Genomic DNA, 22728 nt, shown 5'->3' with positions numbered 1-22728 from the left:
ACTCCCTCCCCCACCCCCACCATAAACAAGCCCTACTTACCTTTTTTACACGCCGAGTCCCTGCAGCGCCAGTTCCCTTTCACTTCTGTGATCGGGAACTGGCGGCGCAGGGTCCTTTTCATTATTTTTTCTTTTTTTTTTTCGGGTGTGCTGCGAGGGTGTCCCCCGCAACACCCCGCTCACTATACCACACAGTATAGCATTTTTCTGACTTTTTTTACGGTCTGACCTTTTTCTTTAGTCCGATCGTACAATTTCTATTTATGCGGTTGCAGTGATGAGTAATGCATTTGATGAATGCATTTAAATTGTATTCCTTTAAATATGGTTTTGAAAGAGACCATTTTAGTCCGTTCACAGATATAGCACTATTGGTCATCCGTTATTGCTACTTGCAGATAGTTGTTCCACTTCATACGGGACAAAGTGGTGGCCATTGCGGTATCTTCAATTATCTTATGGTATATTAACAATATTGATCTCCCTTTACCCTGCAATGTTATTACGTCGTATTATAATAATATTTCAAAAGTATTTGTGGATGGGGAAATGAGGGGAGCAGGTCATGACAAATATATTGGCATCTAAAATATACAAATATTTCAAGTAGGGACTTCCCTCCCATGATTGTAAGCTTCTACAAGGGGATACATGTTCCTTCTGGGAAGAGATCTCCTCCACCACCTGCCCTCCCATGTTGTGAGACCATTTTCTGCTTGGGTTTATTAAATAGTACTTCTATTCTAGTCCTTGGCTAGCGCGTGCACTTAACAGTGCTAATTTTGTTACGTTTCAAGCAGCACTTCACAAATATAATTGAGCCTAGGAGTGTGTGGGCAGCAGTTACCCTCTCCACCTGTATGTGACGCAGGTCGGGGAGTGGATCGTACCAGTATGACATGTATTTAGCTTGAGCTACTAAGTAATAGTATTCCAGGTCAGGCATGGCAAGTCCTCATTTCTCTAATGGTCATTTAAGTTTGAATGTTATTCTATGCTTCTGAGGCAGGGCTCTCTCCTCTGGCAATTAAGCCGTGGTTGGGGGTGTGGAGGGACTGAAATTGGTGCAGAGTGGAATTTGTGTGCGTTTGTCATTGAGAAAGTCAGGGGCGGGGGGGCGGCGTATGGAAAGTGATGAGGCGGAGCAAGGGGATTATATGAAAATGGGGTAGTTTGTTGGTATGTTTAGGTGGGGAAGAAGGGTAACATTGGGGACAATTCTTGTGCTCTGTGGTAATTTTGTGAGGTGAGGCAGTGGGGAAGGCGGGAGGTGTCTGCAGAATAGGGTTGGCCATAATGGGTACCTGAGAGGATTTAGAATTGGGTGATACTAATGCAAGGTCGTAAAGGATTGAATTGGGGTAGGTGGGATGTTGAAGTACTGTTCAGTGGGGATATGGAGTTGTTGAAGAGTGAAGGAGTGAGCAGGATGAGGATGACATGTGAACCCCAAGGAAGAGGGCAGTATTTACAAAGTGAGCAACATGGTGCAAAGGAAGAACTATTTGCAAGATAACGGTTGAAGACCAGATTGGATGCTGGACGGTTGCCTCTTTGAATGCCAAGGGGCTTCATTTGCCAAACCAGAGGTCACTCGTAGCTCACAATTTGAAAAAGGGGCTGTATAATTTTTACATTAACCTATAGAGGCGAAGAGAGGAACATAATGGTGATGGGGGTGGAGGAGGCGTAGGAGCCTCTCATTGGGCATCACAGGAACATTAGAAGGTAGGAGTGTGCATTCTGTTTAGCCATAGATTAAAAGCAGAGGTGGCCTCAGTGAAGAGATTGATGAAAGGATGTTGGTATGGGTGGGAATGGTAGAAGGAATGTTAGTGGTGTTAGTCTCTATGTATTACCTGAATCAGGGGCAAGGGGTGTTTGTACAGGAGGTCTTTAGGAAGATTACTGGATTGGCCACATGAGTGCTTATCTTGATGAGTGGCCTTAATCGGGTAGTAGACCCGAAGGCGGACAGCCAACACTTGAAAGCACCTTTTGAAAGGGGGCAGAGCCAAGGAGTTAGACTAAGCTGCACAAGATGCTGAAGGACCGGGGGTTGGTGGACTCTTGGGGAAATACATTCTAGAGAGAAGATTAACATTTTTCTCATCCCACACAACTATTTCCATGTAGACTATATACTCAATACGAGAGACCAGAGAGAAAAAAATACAATCCGCCCAAATATTACCAGTGGTCTGGACAGATCATGAGGTGGTCTAGTGCAGTTGGAGCTGACATTCCCAGAGGAATCTCTGGGCGGTGACAGTTTAATGGCTTGCCACTGCGCAATACACTTTTCAAAAGGCCTCCTGATTGAGGAGATGGAAGAATTCTTTGAAAAGAATGAAGATAATCAAGTAGGCAAAGTGGTGGTGTATTGGAAGCACCTAAAGCCACATTAAGGTGGATTATGACTAGTGAATAGTCGGTGCATAGGAAAGAGTGCTTAATAGTAGAAAAAATGCTGAATGATAATCTTAAACGTGTGTTGGGGCAAGTGGGATCCACAGATAACCAAGAAGGTCTAAGACAGGAGATTGAATGGGTCAAGGGGGAATTAAGCAAACTGCAACATGGGGTTATTTCGAAGAAACTCCTCTTTGTTCTGTGATCCGGAACATAAGGCAGATACCATGTTGGCCAGAAGACTAAAGATGCAAAGAACAGTATGGTGTTTTTAGAGGATTAATTCAAGTGGTGGGTTATTGCGCAGATTTTAAAAAGATAGCAGAGGCATTTGCAGACTGTAACAAAGCTTTTGTTATATCCCGCACCCCCAGATTGCCCTGTACTGACCCGTTACCATGGTGTCTGGGGTGGTGGGGCTATTGGGGAACCGGTAACCGGAGACACCTCTGGAGTACCGGCAGAGGGAAGCTATGCGTCCTGATGGTTCCTTTTCTTGGATCTGACAGCAACACGTAGCAGGTTGCGGGATGACTTATCCAAGCAGAGGGTATCCATAACAGGAAACTAGATGCAGAGCAATGGACTCTCGCTACTGAGTTACTTCTAGTAACCGCCATGCCTAGGAGTGCTGTTTTTTCCTTCTTTATAAGTATTTAGCTTTTGTTTGTTTCCTTTCATCACTTGCCTTCAACTCCAGTAATGTCACTAGACAGACCTTCAGGGGATGTTCACAGAACAGATGAAGACTTCCCATAATTGATGTACCTTATCTTCTATGTTGCCGACTCCTGCTTATAAGTAGATTTGTAGGTTTGGGGGAAGAAATGGGAGATTTGTCTTGGCTATGTAGCTTTACGGTCTATTTCACTGTTTTAACTTTCCCTTTTTAGCTCCAGGGGAAGTCCCCATCCAATCCAAGGCTGAGGTGCCACGTAGCGCTCCCGCCTCTGGGGAATAGTTCAGTTATTCTCTCAACTTAATGGGGTTTCTGATCCTTCGATGCATGTGTGCATTGACTTCTTGGTAACTCAGAGACTTGCTAAGCTGTCCAGGACCTGACGGCTTTATATAGTTCAGTGCTCCGGCTCACGCCAGCGCATGCAAAACTTCATACTGGTGTTAAAATTGCTTAAATTTAGCCCAGAGGCTAGGGCAATACTGGAAGCTCATATTATGGAAAGGGAAGTGATCCAGGGGGCAGTGATCCAGGGAATGAAGTCTGAAAAGGCACCTGGACCACATGTTTTTTTGGTGGCATTTTATCAAACGTTTAAGAAAACATCTCAAAATTGCTAAATGTTTTTAGTTATAACCAAGTGGGTAACATTTCTCAAGGCATTTACCGTGATTCCAATATCGTTCTAAATCTGGAATACTGTCCCTCTTATAGGCCTATATCTTCCTTGAACGTTGACGTTAAAATCTGGACTAGATTATAAGCAAATAGGTTGGACCCATTATCACTGGATTTAGTGCACCTAGACAAAGCAGGATATGCACGGAAGGGGCCATATGCAGGTTTCAAGCTAATATTGCTCTTGTTAGATGTTAAGAAGGCATTTGATCGGGTCTCTTGAGAATTTCTGCTTGGCGCCCTGCTGCAGATTGGCTTTGGGATCTTTGGATCGCGCAGTTGTACTCTGCACCAAGGGTGAGTTGAATGAAAATATATCACAACCCTTTCCACCAGGCAGAGGTACCCTTTATCACCCCTTTTATTTGCCTTAGTTATTGGATCTTTGGTAACCATACTTGGGGAGAATACCCTCATTAACATTTTTGAGGTGGGTGAGGGAAAAAAATAAGTTGTAGCTTTTTGCTAATGATTTCTTGTTGTACATCTGCAAGCCACACAGTTGAATCCCTGCACTTCTATCAGACTTTCAACTTGACTATGGTGGTCTATTGAATTACAAGGTAAATGAACAAAAGGCCATCATTTTTCCCTCTGGTTTAATTACATTCCCTTTTCAGATATGTTGGGATAAGTTAAAGTACTTTGGACTAGAGCTCAGTTTTCTGTTTGTAGAGTTCTACTAAGGGATTGGCAATGTATGTACATTTCTCATCAAAAATACAGTTGTCGGAAGGAGTATGGTATAAGAATAAAGGATGGATTTGTTTGGAGAATGAAAAGGAAGTGCACTAGAAAATATTTTCATTCTGGATTGTTAATTCTTGGTGCTGTCCTTGTACTGAAGTGGTCCTTGTGCTTGAAGGATTAATCCACCTTCTTTTTCATTTCCGTTTGGTGTGGGTGAGTTTAAAGCTGGGTTTCTGGCATTGTTTATTACCTTTGCATACTTGTTGGATAACCATGTCTCTGTTATGGGTAACCAGTGTATCTTGTCTGAAGGTGGTTTTTTCCAGATATGGCTTGAGGTTCCTGGTTTCTGTTGTGTTGTCAATATATTACTCTTTGGTTGCTATTTTGTATATAATCATGTGTTACAGGTGAGGTGTCCGGCATTGGTTAAGTTTTAATGCCAAGCTCTTCATTGAGCAGTTTCAAGAGGTGTCATTTTGGGTCTTTGATAGTTTCAACTTTGTTTACTAAGAGTTGTTCAGCTATGGACCTGCCTGAGTTAAGTATGGTGTTTTGTAGCTGCCGGTGCTCCGATTGAACTCTGGGTCCTTGTTGGCGTAATACAATTCGATAGTTTTTTATTCGCATGTTCCCGTATACTTGGTAGTAGCGTGCAGATTTTTTAGAGCCTTAATTTTCTTCTGTTATGCCCTATTTACTGTTTCATTTGTTTTTCTGACCGCGCTGAATTTAAGCGCAAGTCTTCTGGGTAGTTTTGAAAGATAGTGTCAGGTTGTGGTTTGTAGTATTCTCAATGTTGTTTCCTTGGGTCATTTCGAAGACTAGTGTTGCATAAGTGGAATGATCAGCAGTTACATGATCCATTTTCCTGCAGTACGAAGGGTGCTTTATTTCAAAATGCAGCAGTGATGACCTACTCTGCTCATAGTAGGATTCTGTATGCTGGTTGCTTATGGCAGTTGGTGTTTTATGTTTGTGCCGCTGGGATGTTGTTGGATATATTGAGCTTGTTTGAAGTTGTAATTCTGGGAGGGATGTCTGTTTTGCTGACTTTTGGCCCAGGGGTGGTGTGTTGCAGAGTATAAACATTATGCAGTCGGTCCTTGCTGTATGCATGATCAGGGGTACTTTCGTAAGTGTATACAGGGATATAACTACTTTGAGCTGCTGGGTGTGCAGTATCCAGTCTGAGAGAATGAGTGAAACTATGGCTTTAACCCCCCACTGTGGTGGACAGGGGGGCATGGGCGCTTAACGGTCCACAAGCCTGAGCCAAAGTGTGCAATCAACACATTAAACCCCTCTGCCTCTTACCCCAGATAATATGTTGCAGTATAGTTATCAAAACGTCACCACCGGCACACCCAGCAACAGAAGCAGCTAATGTTGATGGCTAGGATTTGGTGCCTCCTAGGATCCGCTGAAGTGTTAATTCATTCATATGTTCTGCTGTCATTACTATTTGGATGTGTATGTTAGGATAGCTGCCCAATTAGCAGCAGTTGCTTCAACTAATCTGGTTGATCTTTAATGTAGGCTGCATCTGCCAGTACAAGCCTGTGTTCAGAGAGGCTCCACTCCTCTTATTTATTTTTACAAATATAAACTGACATACCTTCCTTGTGTTCTCCATCCTCCTCCTACTCCATTGGCACTCAGACTGCTCCACACTGCATCTAAGCCACTAGGAAAATAGAGCTTGAGCTCCCTTTTCCCTTTATAAATGTGAAGTTGTGTAGTAATCTCAGTTATCCCCTTAGTTCTGGCCTGGATATCAAAGGTGCCACAGCCCTTGTTAAAGGCCCTTGCTGCTTTGTCCCTGTTTACTTGGGCTGGTTGGCCATTACAATCTTGTACAGCCAGCTGCCTGCATTATTTTTAGGCTGACATTTGTTACACTGCTTTTGTCTAGAATGATCACTTAATTTTAAGGCACCCTTGTTCATCTGCCAGACTTGATGGTTCTGTTATAAATCACCGGAGCATCTATTGTAAATTTCTAGTTGGAATAGGATGTGCAGATTAAAATCTCCCAGTCACCCTGCTTGTAGAAGATTTTAAACGACCAGGCTACCTTTCTCGAGCCTCTGTTTTAAAAATAATCTTTTCTTAATTTGTACTTTTAAAAAAGGAACCTTTTTCAAATGTTTCTGGAGTCATGCATAGTGTCTGGCCATCATTTAAATGTCAATTTATCTGTGCATCTCTTGCTGAAACCATTTTTACAGAAAAATCAAAGATGATTAACTTTTCTCTGTTTAAATGACTATAGCTTTCCAGAACTCTCAAATATGTACATCTCAATCTGTAAAAGCACATCTACTAAACTATTCACTCAGTTATCTTTAGTGTAGAGTAGGTCTTAGCCACTGGAGAAGCAGTACTCGAAACATTAGTTACTTATGCTCCTATTTTGTGGGTGTATTAACCTGTTTCCAAACCTTGTGACCCCAGAGCCATATAGAAGCAGTAGGAAGTTTGTCTATATCGTTTGAAAGTTTAAACTAATTTTACATGATTTAAATTGTGTTAGATATTTGCTTAGATTTTGTACTTTACGCTGCAGTCCATTTTCATTTTTCTTTTTTTATGGAAAATCACTTTCCTGTCACTCTATGGCTGGCCTCTCTTGGCCCTCTTCCTGCTCCCACCTGTGAGGCTAAAAATAAAAACCTCGGGGTCTTCTTTGACTCTACGCTCTCCTTCTCTCCTCAGATCTCTGACGTCTCTAAGAAGTCACAATACCAGCCGCACCTCCTCAGAGGTATTCTTCCTTTCCTCTCCTTTCCCCAGATGCTCACTGTCTCCAGAGCTCTGGTTCTCTCTAGGCTGGACTACTGCAACAGCCTCTTTCTAAATCTGTCTGCTTCCACTCTCCGCCCTCTGCAACACATCCAGAACAGGACTGCGAGACTTGTCCTTGGCCTCAAGCCCAGGGATTGTATCTCTCCAGGACTGCAATCTCTGCACTGGCTCCCAGTGGCTGCAAGGATTAAGTTCAAAGCCCTCTGCATTGTCCACAAGGCCTTCTGGGGACTGGGGCCTCAATACCTCAAACTCGTTCCCTTAATATCTTCCTTCTTGAGCTCTTCGCTCATCCACCTCCAACTCCTTCAGGGTCAGTCGCTTCTCCAAGCAACGAGTTGGTGGTAGATCTTTCTTCGGCTGGGACCTCCCTCTAGAACAGCCTCATTGAAACTTGAGGAGAATCATCTCGGTTCCGGAAGCACCTCAAAACCTTTCTCTTTGCCTCTGCTTTTTCTCCCCTGCTGACCTCGTGGCTGAAACCAAAACTACACTGGTTACCTGGCCACCCTCTGGACTCTGGCCCATATCCCTCCCCCGCCAGTCTCACACACCTGCACTGCCATCCTAGCAACCCCCGCACTTGGGGACTGTTTCTGTATCCCTACAGTCCCACTACCAGCACTTGACACCTTTTCTGCACTTACCCTTGCTGCACTTGCAACCTGCAGGCCATACTTTAATTATTGTTATTTATTCTATTATCCCATGTACTGCTCTGTCCCCTACCCCTGCACATTCCCCCTTCCCATGCACTTGCGTGATCTGAATGACACCTGGCCTCGTAGGATCGTTGTCCGTCTCCCCCCGTTGCCTCTCCCTCTCCTCGTCGCGCCTTGAAACACTTGTGTATGGGTGCGTGTGATGTATCCACTCTGAAGTGCACAGGAGATCTTCCGTCAGGCGTTGGCTCTGGCAATACCAGCATAAGCAGGAGAAGCAGGACATCAAAGGGTTAAATATTTCTATCAGCTGGAGAGGTTAATTGACAGTGTGTTTAGCCAATCACAGCAGAGATTCAAGTTGTTGACCTTGATCTCTTGTTTTGCTGGTTGCTAGGGAACGGAGGAGCTGGAGGAGGAAAACGACGGTTATAGCTGGGCTTACTGAGGAGGTCCGGAAAGAAAACAAGGAAGACCGTTTTAACTTAAAGTAGTAAAATTTGCACCGTTGCGCTTATGTTAGAAAATGTTGAAGTTCACGGAGCGATAGTCAATCGCTGTGTGTTGCCAGTTCTGAGATCTTCACGCCGAGATCAGCGTGTCGAGGTGAGAGAGAGGCCGTCACGCTAGTATAAAGAGGGGAGGAGGAGCGTGAGCAGCGACGCCCCTATGAAACGAGTGCGGTGGGGGAGATCCCTTCCGAAACAGGCGATCCGAAGATCGTTACAACGAAGGGGAGCGTAACATGAAGTGAGGAACGCGCTGTTACGTGAAGTGAAGGCGAGGGGCAGAAACGCTGTGTTTTCGGATTACCACACCGCTGAAGGGGTGGAACTCCCGCGTATCAGCTGGGTGAGTGCAACAGTGTCACTGAGGCTCATTCAACAGTCAGCTGGGGGGGGTGGAGCTTTCTAGCCACTGCCGAGTCAATAAAAGGGAGTGCGACTGGAAGGCAGAAGCCTCAACAAGCCCGCAGCGTATAAAAGGGACTAGAGACTTGATGGGGAGAGACGCTACAAGCCAGTCTCAAGGGAAAACATTAAACCAATCAAGCGAAGTGTGAGCCGAAGAGTGCCGGAGTGAGAGGAGTTTGTGTGTGCACACGTGTATGTGTACAGTGGATATTGCAAACAGAAAAGACTGTTCCCCATTGAAAGAGTCTACTAAACAAGATGTTAAAGGATTAAGAAATTGCCGTCCGGAAAGAGAATGAAGCATCAGAGCTAGTTGATAAAAAAAAGACTGTAAGATCCACCGAGGTGGGAACATTCGCAGTGAATTAACACGAAAAGGCAAAGGCGTTTGTAGTGAAATGAACTGACGGAAACCATGAGAGAGACTTAAAGAAAATGAGAATAGAACATTTCTACCTTTTTAGAGGCTTACCTGAAGGTACCAAGTCCGCTGCCTGAAACTGTCAACCGAAGAAGTCCGCGACCAAGACAAAAACGTATCCTTTTTCCTAAAATAGAGAAAGAAAAGAAAGTTAATGCAAAAATAAAAGTTGTTCCACTAACAGGAAAACATCTACTTTCAGTCTAGCGTACTTATTTCATAAAATACTACCAGCACTTGACACCTTGTCTGCACTTACCCTTGCTGCACTTGCAACCTGCAGGCCATACTTTAATTATTGTTATTTATTCTATTATCCCATGTACTGCACTGTCCCCTCCCCCTACCCCCGCATTTTCCCCCTTCCCATGCACTTGCATGATCTGAATGACACCTGGCCTAGTAGGATCGTTGTCCGTCTCCCCCTGTTGCCCCTCCCTCTCCTCGTCGCGCCTTGAAACACTTGTGTATTGGCGCGTTATAAATGCCATATCATAATGGTTTGACTGTGTTCACGTGCTGGGTAGGCACTTTTTCCAAACAAGATTGAATGTGCAGACCTTTGAAAAAAGGTACATGGCTTGATCACTTACTCTATATGTATGTTTGATTCGTTCACCTATAGTTTATCAATGCACTTCTTCCTTTTTTTCTAATCACAACAAAAATCTCGCAATTCTTCTTTTACAGATACCCTCATAGCAGTGCTAGAACGTGATACCCTGGGCATTCGGGAAATCAGATTGTTTAATGCTATGGTCCGTTGGTCAGAGGCAGAGTGTCCACGGCAGCAGCATCAGGTGACTCCAGAGAACAAAAGGAAAGTGTTGGGAAAAGCACTTTCGCTCATCCGCTTCCCACTTATGACAATCGAGGAATTTGCTGCAGGTAAGAAACATGAAATATCGTGCTGCCCTGTTTGCTGTAGTGGGCATATATTGGAAAACATGTTTTCCAATTCCCCATAACAAAGCTTTGACATCATGCTGTAGGTGGTCTCATTCCAAAATGGTTCCATATATGATACCTGAAATAGGCAAGCTCTTGCCAAAATGCTTAAACTGGTAGTTGGTTTAGTGATTTTGGGATATCAAATATCAGGATACTTCGTTGCTTTTAAGTATGTTTGTTTCGTGGCACAACTACTTGTGAGCAATAACACACAAGGTGAATTAACTTGAAAGTTGTTTATTTTAACATCTTTGGAAAAATCTAGTATCTCAAAAATGTCAGGATATCTGACATACATTTTTGCAAAACTTTACTGTTTTCTTGTAAGCTTGAATTCGCCAGCCATCAATTAAAGGGTGAATCCACCAGGCGCCAACTAGATGTTTTGTGCGGAGGCTTCTTGGATTAGATTGGATCTCAGTAATATTATCCATGTAGTAAGTCTACACATGACCAACAATACTCCTCCCAGTTGACACCCACGTCAGACTGTTTACTCTGCCATTGGTCATAGTGATAAATCTGCGATGAAGGACGGGATAGTAAATGTCCTGACAGACCTAATAAAAGAACGGTAACTACTGAGCACATCACTTATTATTAAGGTGTTGCATACAAAAGGAAGAGATCTATATACTGATGGACCTTTCTCTTCAGTATCATTTGTTTGAAATCAATGCAGGCATTTCACCTTCTCACATGAAACCTGAAAAGCACTCTGGGGGTGGGGGTGGGGGTGGGGGGTAATCTCCTTTAAATTGGGAAACCAGACTAGTAGTCAGCAAAGATATAAATTCTACAAAAGTATACTCCTGGAGCCTGTCATATTCCAAGGGGGGGGGGGAGGAGAGACATCAGCAGGTACAAAAGGCAATCGGAAAGATAATTGATGTGCAGTATATTTGTGTTGGTCCAACTAAGGCTTTGCCGGAATGAAAAGGGTATGTTTTGAATATGATACATTGGTGAGAAGGTCATGCTGCAGGTGTCAGTGAAGTAGTGGAAGAAATACAGGAGTTGGCGGGTAGAGGTTAAAATATTCTTTGTGGGACACCAGGGACAAAATCAGAGAACGACCACTGATGGTCCAGACGATCAGCGCCAAGGGACCACTCCGGTGGTGATAGTACGCGGTATAAATATCCTTTAACATTAACATCATGTGACTAAAGCGTGTGTCATCACTTCTCATTTGTTGCTTCACTTTCTGACTAACATCACTTCTGGTGGCCATCTTGGAATTTCTGACAACACTTCCTGCAGCCATCTTGCCTCAATGACAACACTTCTGTGGCGACCATGAGTCGGCCCACATTCCAACTGAAGGCGACAATAGACTCGTCTGGGAACACCAATCAAGAAGAAATTCCCTCATCCTGTTAACACGAGGGACAAAATCAGAGAGCAACCACTGCTTGACTAGGCAATCGGGTGACAGGAGTGTGCGTTTTTACTTTTGAACTCCTTGGGGCATCCAGGGTCAGATTGGTCCCTCGGCCTTTCGGCCCGTGGCTGGGCCGAAATCGTCCCTGGGGAGTGGGGGCGGGGAGTGGTTTCTGGCCATGCCTGGGCCGGTTTGGAGAAAAAATTATTTTGTTCAAATTTCTTTGTCAAAAAGCCTTTCATCCTTCTTGGGTCGATACATGAATGAGTACCAGCACCGGTTGGGTGATAATGTATGCATATTTGTTCAATAAAAAAGAGCTTAAGCGTAAGTGCTATACAATAACATGTTATCATTTGGCCTTGGACGTCTGCTTGAATTCACAGTAATTTAGTGTACTTAGGAACAATGCCATTTGATGCCCCTTCATGTTTTGTCAAGGGGTGACCGGTCTCGTTTCATCGCTTCCCGGGATGTCACTTTGGGGTAGGGGTCAAATGACGGTGTCCAGTCAAAGGATCTAAAACAAAAGGATCGAATGCCTTTTGCTCAACACCAAAATGACTGAAAAAAAAGGGTTGAATGCTTTTTTATTTATATATTTTTTTAGTTTGGTATGCATAAAAAAATGTGAAAAAGAAAACGGGGGTTTGGGGGGAACCACCCATAAAAAAAAATGCAACCCTTTTTTTCGGTCCTTTTGGTTAAAAAAAAAAAGGCATTTGATCCTTTTTTTTATCCTTTCACCTACAACTTCAAATGACATCACTTCTGGTGATGTCACCAGAGGTCGAGGGTGGTGAGGCGAGGGGTGAGCCACTTTTTTTGGGTGACCGGGCCTATTTCTTGTCCCAGTCCGACCCTGAGGGCATCCGGCCATAGATGTCCCAGTTCAGGGCGGTACTGTGAAGGGTGGCCTATGAGCCTTTGCTTTTACGTTTCTCACTACTCCATCTCCAATCATGCTACAACTGCCTCCTTTCCTATCATAACTCACATCTCAAAACTCCCACTACTCTATCTCTCTTGCACCTCCTACTTCCAGTGCACAAAGCCAATGAGCTAACTATACCTCCCCTTGCACCTATCCAACTCACCTCTCTTCCTCTGAGATTCAACTGGTTTGGTCTGTATGCAACAAAACTTACTTTCACTGACTATGCCAGCTCTGCTCCCCTAGACCTCCATGCTATCACTGAAACCTGGATTTCTCCGTCTGCCACTGCCACCCCTACATGACTCCAAACTATTATGTGTTAACTTTCCTTGTCTGACTTGCAGAGGTGGCTGTGGCAGACACCTACTCTTACCGCCTCAATGCCTCACCAATCTCCAATGACACGTCCTCTGCCACCTCTAGAACTCACTATCTCTACTATTGCTTCTCCTCACTCTTTTCATATCTCTATCGCCCTCCTGATCCCACTGGACCATGCTTTGATGAACTTGGGAAGCTCTTGTTTCTCTTTCCACTAAACATCACCTCATTCTGTCAGGTAACTTTAACCTCCCTTCTCCAAACACTTCCCAGAAATCTAAACCTCTGACTTTTCTTAGTGACCATGCGCTCCACTCTATCCATAATCTACCTACCCACACCGGGAGTAACTATTTGGATCTCCTTATTCATCTCCACCACTCTCTCAGCCGCTAATACTTCTGTGACATCATCCCTATCGGATCATTCCATTATTTCCATCACATCTCCTTTCCACCCTCTGATCTCTCATCACCACTTGCCTCGCCCATTACTAAAAGGAAATGTAAACCTACTACCATTCCTCCTTTTCTCTTGGACCTCCAGTTCTCACTCTCCTCCTTCACACTAGATGCCTCTTCCACCAACACTGCCGTCTCAAGCTTCCAATCACTGCTATAGACGCATTCTGCTCTTGCCTCCCACTGCTAATTTTCACCCCTAAATCACAGCGTCCTCAACCCATGGATGGACTGCTTGCCAAACGTAGGCGTATTGACTCGCATGAGGACCTGAAATTCTACCTCTCTGACCTGAACTCTCTCAAGCTCAAGCCCTATCTTGATGGAGCGAAAACAGATTTCTACTGCACCCTCATTCACTCTAAATCAACCCATTCATGCCGGCTACAGGGCACCCTAGACTCACTACTCCTAAACCTAGGATTATCCACTTCACTCTCGTAGCTAATGACCTAGCTGAATACTTTGCTGCAAAGGTTTCCAAAATTGGAGACACTTTCCCAGCCTTCCTCGCACTCCCTCATCTTACATTCTACTATCATCCTCTGCCTCGTTATTCTACTTTAGTCACAATAATACTGCAGAAGTCCTATCTCTGCTGATGAAGGAATACACCTCTTGTGCCCCATCACACCCTCTTGTTCCTCAGCTAGTCAAGCCTATTGCTCCTTCAGTGGCTTTTCACCTCGCTGAACTCTTCAACCTGTCCTTAGACTCTGCTTGCTTTCCCGCTATCTTCAAAACTGCCATGGTCACTGCTCTCCTAAAAATTCAAGGGGCTGACCAAAATCTACCGGCTAACTGTTGGCCTCTTTCCTTCTGCACTACTCAAGTGCTCAAAAGGATTGATTTTACCCATGTTACATATTACTTGGACATCCACAAACTTCGAGAACCCTGTAAGAAAGGCATGGTATCAAACAGTGAAGACAGAGACACAAGTGATCACAGTTCAAGGGTGTTTATTGAACTTCAATGAGTTGGTTGAAAGCATATCTAAATCTAAGGATGGAAGCAAACTACAATACGACGATCAAAGTAAAAATAACAGTCCTACTGGTGTCTGTCAACATAAAAGGGCCTATACTAATAAACCTATTGCCTACTTCTCAATACAAATGGTGTGGAACAATAATGTATGCAAAATAAGAGTTTTAGAGAACTAATATGTCAGGATAGTAGAGTAGTTGGCTCCCCTTCCCCATATTTTCAGCACGGGACAAGGCGGCACACTTGAGCTTTGCACACACTCTGGCTTCTTTGCCACGAGGTAACAATTCAAAGCATAGACATCAGGAACTTCCGCCAAAGGCTCTCTCCCAATGACAGTCTTACTGTAGAGGGCCTGATGTAACATACAAACACAAAACTTCCTTTCTCTTTATCAGGGTTTTCTCATTCACAAGTTCTAAACTGGTTTCCCTCGTTCGGGCTCGGACCACGGATCCCCCTTCTCCGGGCTCAGATCCCTTTAACACAACGTTCACAATTGGTCTCCCTCGTTCGGGCTCGGACCATGGATCTCCCTCGTTCAGGCTCGACTCCCCTTGATATCTAAAACAAAGACTTTCAAATATGCGATGGCTTTTGCTTAAACCGTTGCAGGACCACTTTGATTCACTTCACACAATTGTTCAATCTTCTACTTTCGTTTTTCTTGGCGGGATACCTCACAGAAATCTTTGAGCACATTCATGGTGCAAGACCACTCTCAGCGGTATCTTACCTTAAGTTCAAACATTCATCAGCAGTTTAGCTTTACTCGTGTCTATCACATGCATTCAACAATGTTTGTTACAGCGCTCGTTATACAATGATGCCACTTTCAACTTTGACTTCAACACAGACCGGTCTTGCATCAGTCTCCCCAACTCGCCAGCTGTGCTTATCTTTCTGGCGCTTCTTTGTTCTTGGAGCCAAGGGCGATACCAATATGGCTGCTGCTGCTCCTCCCTGCCTTGATCAGTTACGTGGGAGGGCCTTCGATATCTCTGACACACAATGCAGGGTTCTTTAGTCTGGTTTCCTGGTCTTAACGCTTTCTGCCTCAAAGGTTTCTTGAAAGTAACAGCATTTTGCCAAAAAGGTCAAGGGTAATTCCCTTCCTACCAACCCTTCTTAGTTTGTCACTTTTCTCCCCTCGTTCAGCTGCCGACTCAAAACTGCTGTACTTTTTTGTGCTTTTCCTTGCTCAGAGTGTGCTTTCGTGCTCTGCCTTTTACCCATCTGTGGAAGTTTAAAGGAATAGTTTCCTTAAAAATATTATTGTCCCGAGCGTTCAGGCATGTGTTTTTAAGCATACGTTGATCGATCGTACAAACATTTCCTATGCATCTTACCGTAGTTTTCCTCACTTTTACACATGCGAAATCAGGCAGCAGGGTGCAGCCATTTTGTGCTAATCTTATCTGTTGCCGCATCGCCCTAACGTGAACTGCCCTGGTGGCACTAAATCATATCCCCCGCCCCTGAGGCAGACCTCACCATTCCTAGCGATATTCTCCACCTATCTCCATGACGTTACTGGGCAGCGTAGCCAAACGCACCCGGTCATCACCTACGTGTTGACGTCAATTGACGCAGAACCCAGAATATCAACACACATTCTCTCACAACACTGCGCGTCCCAATTTTGAATACAAAACATTATTTTTAAAGGAAACCGCAATACTCTGCAATTTATAATGTGCTTTTAATTCACAATAAACGCTCAAACATCCAGCGATTTCCATATTCAACCCCATTGGTAATTTCTTTCTTTGTTCTCGATCCACAAATGTTTATTGTGAGTCACACGGTGTTCCGTTTGAGTGTAAGAAGCGCATTGGACGCACCGTGAATCGCAAAGCTTCGACATCAGCTTGGCGCTAGACCACTGTAAATGATGTCAGGTTGCTCCTTATCACTGGTACCGCGAAAGGGCATATCGGCCTGGGGCGATCGTCCCAAAACAGCATCATTGTAATCCAGCCATTTGTGTATCTGCAGCTGCAGGCTAAAGAAGCCATCAGTTGGTATCTGGAATTGATGACATTCGCAGAAAGGTAGCATGTAGCCGTGTAGAAAACATAACGGAAATGTGTCTCAGTAGTTGTTCTTTATTCTAATTTATCAATTTACCCATTAATTCTGGACTGTGTGAAAACTAATGATGAACACGAACGTGAAACAATGGAAACACAGAGAAAACATTGTGGAAAGTTGGAGTCCACAATGTGCTTGAGAGGTTAGTGCTCTGGAGTATGTTTAGCTCGCAATGGGATGCGGAAGCTGACGGAAGAATTCGAAAAACACATAGACTGCATTTTAACGGAAGTAGCGTAGAATTTGGCGTTGGTGGAACCTGGGGGAACCCAGATGTGGACTACATGCATGTCGGTGCTGGACTGCCCATTTTCCCAGGACAAAGACAAGTACACACAGGTTGTTTTTGCGCGTTGTTGCAATATGCCACAAACAACAACCCATTACATTCTATTGATATTGATATTTTATTTCTATCACGCTCGTACACAAGTGTTTCAGAGTGTGACAAGGCAAAGGAGGGGAACAGGGGAGAACAAAACAGCGATCTTACTAGGCCCAGTGACATTGAGAACGCGCCGCAAGTGCATGGGAGAAGGGGAGGGGAAAAGTGCATGGAAGGGGGAGAAGTGGTAAGCGCGAAGCAGAGGAGAAACAGATAAATAATAATAAATAAATAATAAAGGCAACAAACAGTGGTAGTGCAGCCAGTAATTTGCAAGTGCTAGGTTTAAGGCAGCAGGTGGGGTAGGTCTGATAAGTGCAGGAAGAAAAAGGTGGGGGGGTACAATGTAAGCCAGCAATAATGGTCAGATAATGAAACCTTGACTCGTTCATCTATAAAATCGTCTACAATGAAACTTGCATAATATTCGGCATTTCCATTCTCTCTGCATAACGCAGACACTCCGGTCAGATCAAGGAATTTTCATAAAATGAAATTACATGTTCCTTTGTCCAGTTTTGCAATGGTAAACCTTATCTTATTTGAGGGTATTACACACCTACCTTCATTCATTCCATTCGGAATCCTCCCTTTCTTCCAAGGACAAAAAACAACTGAACCTTATACTGTGTAGGATGCGTCGTTGTGCACAGCTCACAAGCAAAATTCAAACGCGGTGACCTTCACTTCGAATGTTAGGGAATAGCCTTGCAGACCACAGTGGCATCTGAAATATTTTTGAAAAACAAATTGTTTGCTGGCATCCACCAATGCCACGCAACATTTCTAGTGATTTACTTTTTTTAATGGAAGCAGTTAGTTTACTTCCAAATGCCTTCTTTTTAGTGTCCCTCTAGTGAACTGCTCACTCTCCCAAGGCCTCGCACAGCAAGCACTCACCACCTGTCAGCCTAGCCCGTCTCCTGTTCTCACAGCAAATCAGCTAACCATTTTTGCAAGTAGCGAGTCTCGATCTCTGACAAAATGTGCTCGTACGAGAATGTCAGAGCAAGTCCTGCTCCAACCTTAGTGCACAATCCGTCTCTGCTCACTGACTCATGCCATCTCCAACCCCCTCCTGCCAGGCCGTGGTCCCCTGAACCTATGACCCCTGTTCCCTTTGAACGCATCTGGTCCCAGACCCTACCCCTGCACCACCTCAACTTCACCTCCCATATACCTAATCAGGAGTAGTCATATATTTTGGTAACACTGACACCTATCCCCACTGCGTTTGAAATCATAAGATTCTGAGGGCTGCAAATAAAAGATCGGCCCCTCAGATAAAGCATCCGATAGCAGCGACCCCTAACACATGCCCCCATAAAAATATAGGTCAGAATGCACCCATTTCTCACCAACAACCCCCTTTGATGCCTTGTTTTGCTTACATTCAGTAGTTCTTGCGTGCCAAGTTTCTTATGTAGCCTAGGTCTCATTCCTTTGTGGGACGTTTATTTATTCAGCTATTTGGACACATGCTTGGTAAGGCAACTGCAGAACCCCACATTTGCTTTCATGCTGATATCCAACTGACCCTCCCCTGATCAATGAAGGACCCACAAGAGCTCAACGAAAGCGTGAAGTGTGAAAGCACAGCGTTACACAGTATGGCATACTCCAAAAATTGATAATGAGGATACATTTCAAAAGACAATTTGGGCGCTTTATTTGGACATTTTATATAAACATCATTGAACATATAAATAGTTGCTAATCATTTGAACCGGGAAGTGAACTGTTCCACAAGGTCTGCTTTCGGTGGACAAGGCACGTTTACAATGTTTTGTGGCAATGTATGTGTCCTAGGAACAAAATCATGAGCGATGTATGTCCAACACAGTCAAAGTGAGATATTTCACAAAATCGAATTCCATTTTCTGGTATCTTGGCTTGACCACCCATTTTTTGCTTCTTTTCGTAAAGGCCATTGTATAACCAAGCATCACAAGGTTGCCGGCAGTCCTCGATTGTTCTCTCCCTATGTTTTCATTATGCGCTAAGACAGCTAGTAATATCTGATATTGCATCCCGTTTATGCCGAAATGCCATCTCTTGGGCCTGTACTTTAGGCACATATTGCGGAACACCTCCAAATCTCCTGTGTGACAGAATTCTGTGAGCCCCTTCAGATCTCTTGATAGTTTTATCAAACACGATCTTCTCAAGAGCTTTGTGTGGAGGTGAAGATGGAACCAACCACTTCTTCTTGAGTTCCTGCTCCTCCGATAAAGGTCCATGTGCACATTGGTGAAAATGTTGGTTCTCTGTCAATGAGTGAACGTTGGAACAATGGTGCATCAATGAGCGCCATTTTTCAAGTAGAATTTCCACACACCCACCACAAGTTTTGGTCCTCCACCAAAGATGGTTGCTCAAAGACTGGGACCACTGTAAAATATTTTCAGTAATTTTTTTTTTTATTATTTTTTTAACCAGCAGCTGTGATTCTTTCATTGATTGATTGATTTGGCAAAGTGCCGTACATCAAATTGATGGTGAATGTTTGGACACTGCTCTCGCATGCCTTTGGCTATTGAAACATGTCTTCCGGTGGCTATGAGGTCTATTTGCATTCCCCTCGATTGGAGATCTTCCAGGGATTTTATAAAACCATGTTTCTCCATGGCCAATGAGGATTTACATTCAGACACATGCACGACCACTGAACTCCCCATTCTTTTAGTTTTCATGTCCTGAAAGTGGAATGTGCAGTACTTTGCTGAAAATCTGGGGCTGTCGCACTGTCCATCGCCAGCTAGCCTGAACGGTTTGTCAGAGGATGTGCTTTTAATTGACATTTGTTCAATTTTCCAAGCTTCAGTAATAGCAGGGAATAAATGTTGTTGATATTTGTAGTATTACATTTTTGAAAGGAACTGGAGTCCCACAAATTGACAGAAACTGGACAACTTACTAAAAGTAGAGCCACTGAAAAGTAAAACTGCTGCACACAGTAGATTTCCAGCTGGCACTTTGCCAAGCATCGGCTGAGCGGACCATGAAAATGTAGCATGGAGCAGGCCACAGGTGGCTTGGATTTTCAGGTTTGTGCCTTGTGATACACGAGTCACATTCACCAATGGCTGCCCGCATACTCCCCCCCCCCCCTCCCCCCCCCCTCTCCCTGGATGGACACATTTTTGCATCAGTATAATCTGTAGCAGGCAGCTGTCGAATACAATGTATTTGTGCTCCTTTATTAGACTACCGTCCTGCATGAATGTGGTTTGTGACGCAACTGTGGTGGACATATCGGCCGAACAAGACACACTGAAGTCGAGATCTTTGGCTAGAGAGACCATCAATGTCATGATCTCTGCTTCCAAAAGGTCAGGGTTTTCCCAACTCCCTTGGAAGCAGATCCATAACCCAGGTTCCGAGTGCCAACCAGTCCCAATTGGGACCTTTTGGACCCAGTCCTGGCGCCAGTGGCACCAGGCTCATAAATATGCCCAGTCCCAGCGCTGGAAGCGCCGGGCTCATAATGCTTGGGTGGACTTACCTGCAGCAGACCATGCTGCTTACTTGCCTGCCAGTTGAGCCTCTGATCCTCTTCTGTTTGGAACTACTTTTCCTGTTGGGTGGGGCAGGAGCCACTCCCTAGATTCAGAACACTGGAACTCTTCTGGAAAGCAGGAACTCTTTTCTTACCTAGGCGTGGCTGTGGAAGGAGACTACTAAGCACTACAGGAGGCTATTTAAACCACACCCGATGGATGAATCTTGCTTTGCGTTATTCTGCATCCTCTGCAGCAGAACGCTCATCGTGTCTTCTGCATCTGATCCTGGGCCTAAGGAAAAAGGCTTACCATCCTGAATCCAGTCTTCAGCAAAACCTATAAAGACAAGAAAGAACAGGTTAGCATTACGGTCTTCAGTGACAGCTCTTCACTTACCTGGTCCATCAGCTGTCACCAACGCCTCGCGCTGCATTCCGGCATCTGAAAGACAAAGGCTTACCTACTCTTCGTGCGCTCCGGAGGTCTTCACACTGCATTCCGGCATCTGAAAGACAAAAGCTTACCAACTCTTCGCACGCTCCGGAGGCCTTCGGCGCTGCATCCCGCATCTGAAAGACAAAACAAGGTGCGTTTAAAGACATTGGGGAACTTTAATACTCACGTGCCATTACTCCTTTCCACATCTAACCCAGTGGGTATTCCGGCACCCTGCAGCCGCTCCGAACTTGTACCTGCAAAATAAAAAGACAGTTAGAGCGCATCGTGAAGCAGGCAACAAGCGCTTACTTACGTGCTTCCAGGCGCTTCTATTCATCACACGGGCTCCATCTTCAACTCACTTCAGCCCGTCATCCGCCATCGCCGGAACCCTGCAAAACAAGAAACATCATTACTAAAGACTTTAAAGACATTAGAATTACTCGAAACTTACCGTTCGTGCAGTAAACGACGGACAGCAGTCCTCTGAAGTCAAGAGGCCTGCTCCCCTTACCCAGTGAAGAAACTGGTTACAGCACCCTGTCCCGAGGCAGATGGAGAGCACGGCGTTCACTTACCTAAGGTGAGAGCGTTAACCTTTGGGGTTCTACAGGAGAAGAGAAAGGGAAGAAGAGAGAGACATTCAATAACCCAGTTCCTTAATCCCATATTTTCTATCTGCAGACATCTTACCCTTCGAGTCAGACATACAGTGCACAGAGGTCCAGCCCAAAGAGCCAGCCGTGTGTTACACATCACCTTTGAAGATACGGTATACGCCCAGTCAAGACCGGCGCCTCTACGGGAATCAGGTGAGCGTTACAATCAATGTCGATTGTTTATTGGGTGGTCACTAAGTAACTCAAAAGCATCTTCCTTATATTCTGTTTTTTCTTCATCTTGTCGAGTTGTCACATTGTAGCAATGGTCCAAAAACACTTTGCTTGCTTCGCCGGTCACATTCAATTCATTATCTGGCCATTGGGCATAAGCATCTCGAGTCTACTTATTGACTGGACAATGCCGCGCCTCAACTATTAGTTACTCCATGGTGAAATCTGTTTGGCAAGCATTATCTTCGGTTTCATTTGTTGTCTGTGTCTTCATACTTCATACTTCGTTATCTTTTGGGCCTCTAGGTGATGGGTTGTAAAAACATGTTCAATGTAAATCCAACATACAGTATATTGCACTTTAGATTTTAAAAAAGCATGTTATAAAGACACCAGCCCCAAACCCCTTTTTGTAAACTAAATTGTTATAGTTACTGTTGTTTTCTTGATTTTCTGTGAACCTGTGTTCTTGACTGTAATGACCGCACAAGCAAGCTGGTCCGCCACCTCTGACCCATGTGCCTCCTCTTCTAATTCCTGACCTTGTATACATCCCTTAAATAGAATATTCATAAAAAAGTCAATCGTTTTTTAAATCAAATTCTTTCCTCGCACACATCGCTTACATACATATCGTTGTAAAATGTGTACGTCGTTTAGTCAAAATATACAGTTCTAATTTCACCTGATTGATGGCTAGTGTACTCGATCAGAGATCACTGTGCAAAACCCACTGATTGTAATGTTGCACCCAAGCATTTTGCATTGTATTTGGCATTAGGGTAGAAATTGTAACATTAGAAATGAAATGGTAAAAGTTTGAAAACATGCTTGTTTATAATAATGTCACTGCTAATAGTATCAGATGTAGGATATACGTTCTTTCATTCAACGGAACTGTCGGTACGCATACCTCATGCTCTGGACCAGATCTAAAGGATGATGTAATTGTAGTCTCTAAGTACCAGCATCCCCCTGTAACACAGTACTTCTTTTAGTATGGATGAAAACAGTGAAATTCAACAGACACAATTCGATGTAGTCAATGGTACATATCAATAAAAACCCATAGATGAAACATTATGTAAACAAACAGGATGCGTAAACTATTTCATATTATCTAAAATTCCATGCATATTACATTTCCGTAATCGAATAGCGAAATAA

The 22728-nt window shown here is 44.1% G+C and overlaps 1 protein-coding gene across 2 annotated transcripts in view; it reads left to right on the top strand.

Moving 5' to 3' along the window:
* Nucleotides 1–22728, top strand: part of BTBD2 (BTB domain containing 2) — a 628042-nt gene that overhangs the window by 298675 nt on the left and 306639 nt on the right. For both annotated transcript variants that reach the window (XM_069649505.1, XM_069649506.1), the window contains exon 5: nt 9955–10152. In XM_069649505.1, coding sequence (XP_069505606.1) covers nt 9955–10152 — 198 coding nt within the window. The remainder of the gene's footprint in view (nt 1–9954; nt 10153–22728) is intronic.

This window comes from Ambystoma mexicanum, chromosome 1p, assembly GCF_040938575.1.
Source record: "Ambystoma mexicanum isolate Mex_15411 chromosome 1p, UKY_AmexF1_1, whole genome shotgun sequence".
In the NCBI taxonomy this organism is placed as follows: Eukaryota; Metazoa; Chordata; class Amphibia; order Caudata; family Ambystomatidae; genus Ambystoma; species Ambystoma mexicanum.
The sequence above is the reverse complement of the archived record's forward strand: the minus strand, read 5'-3'. Positions and strand labels throughout refer to the sequence as shown.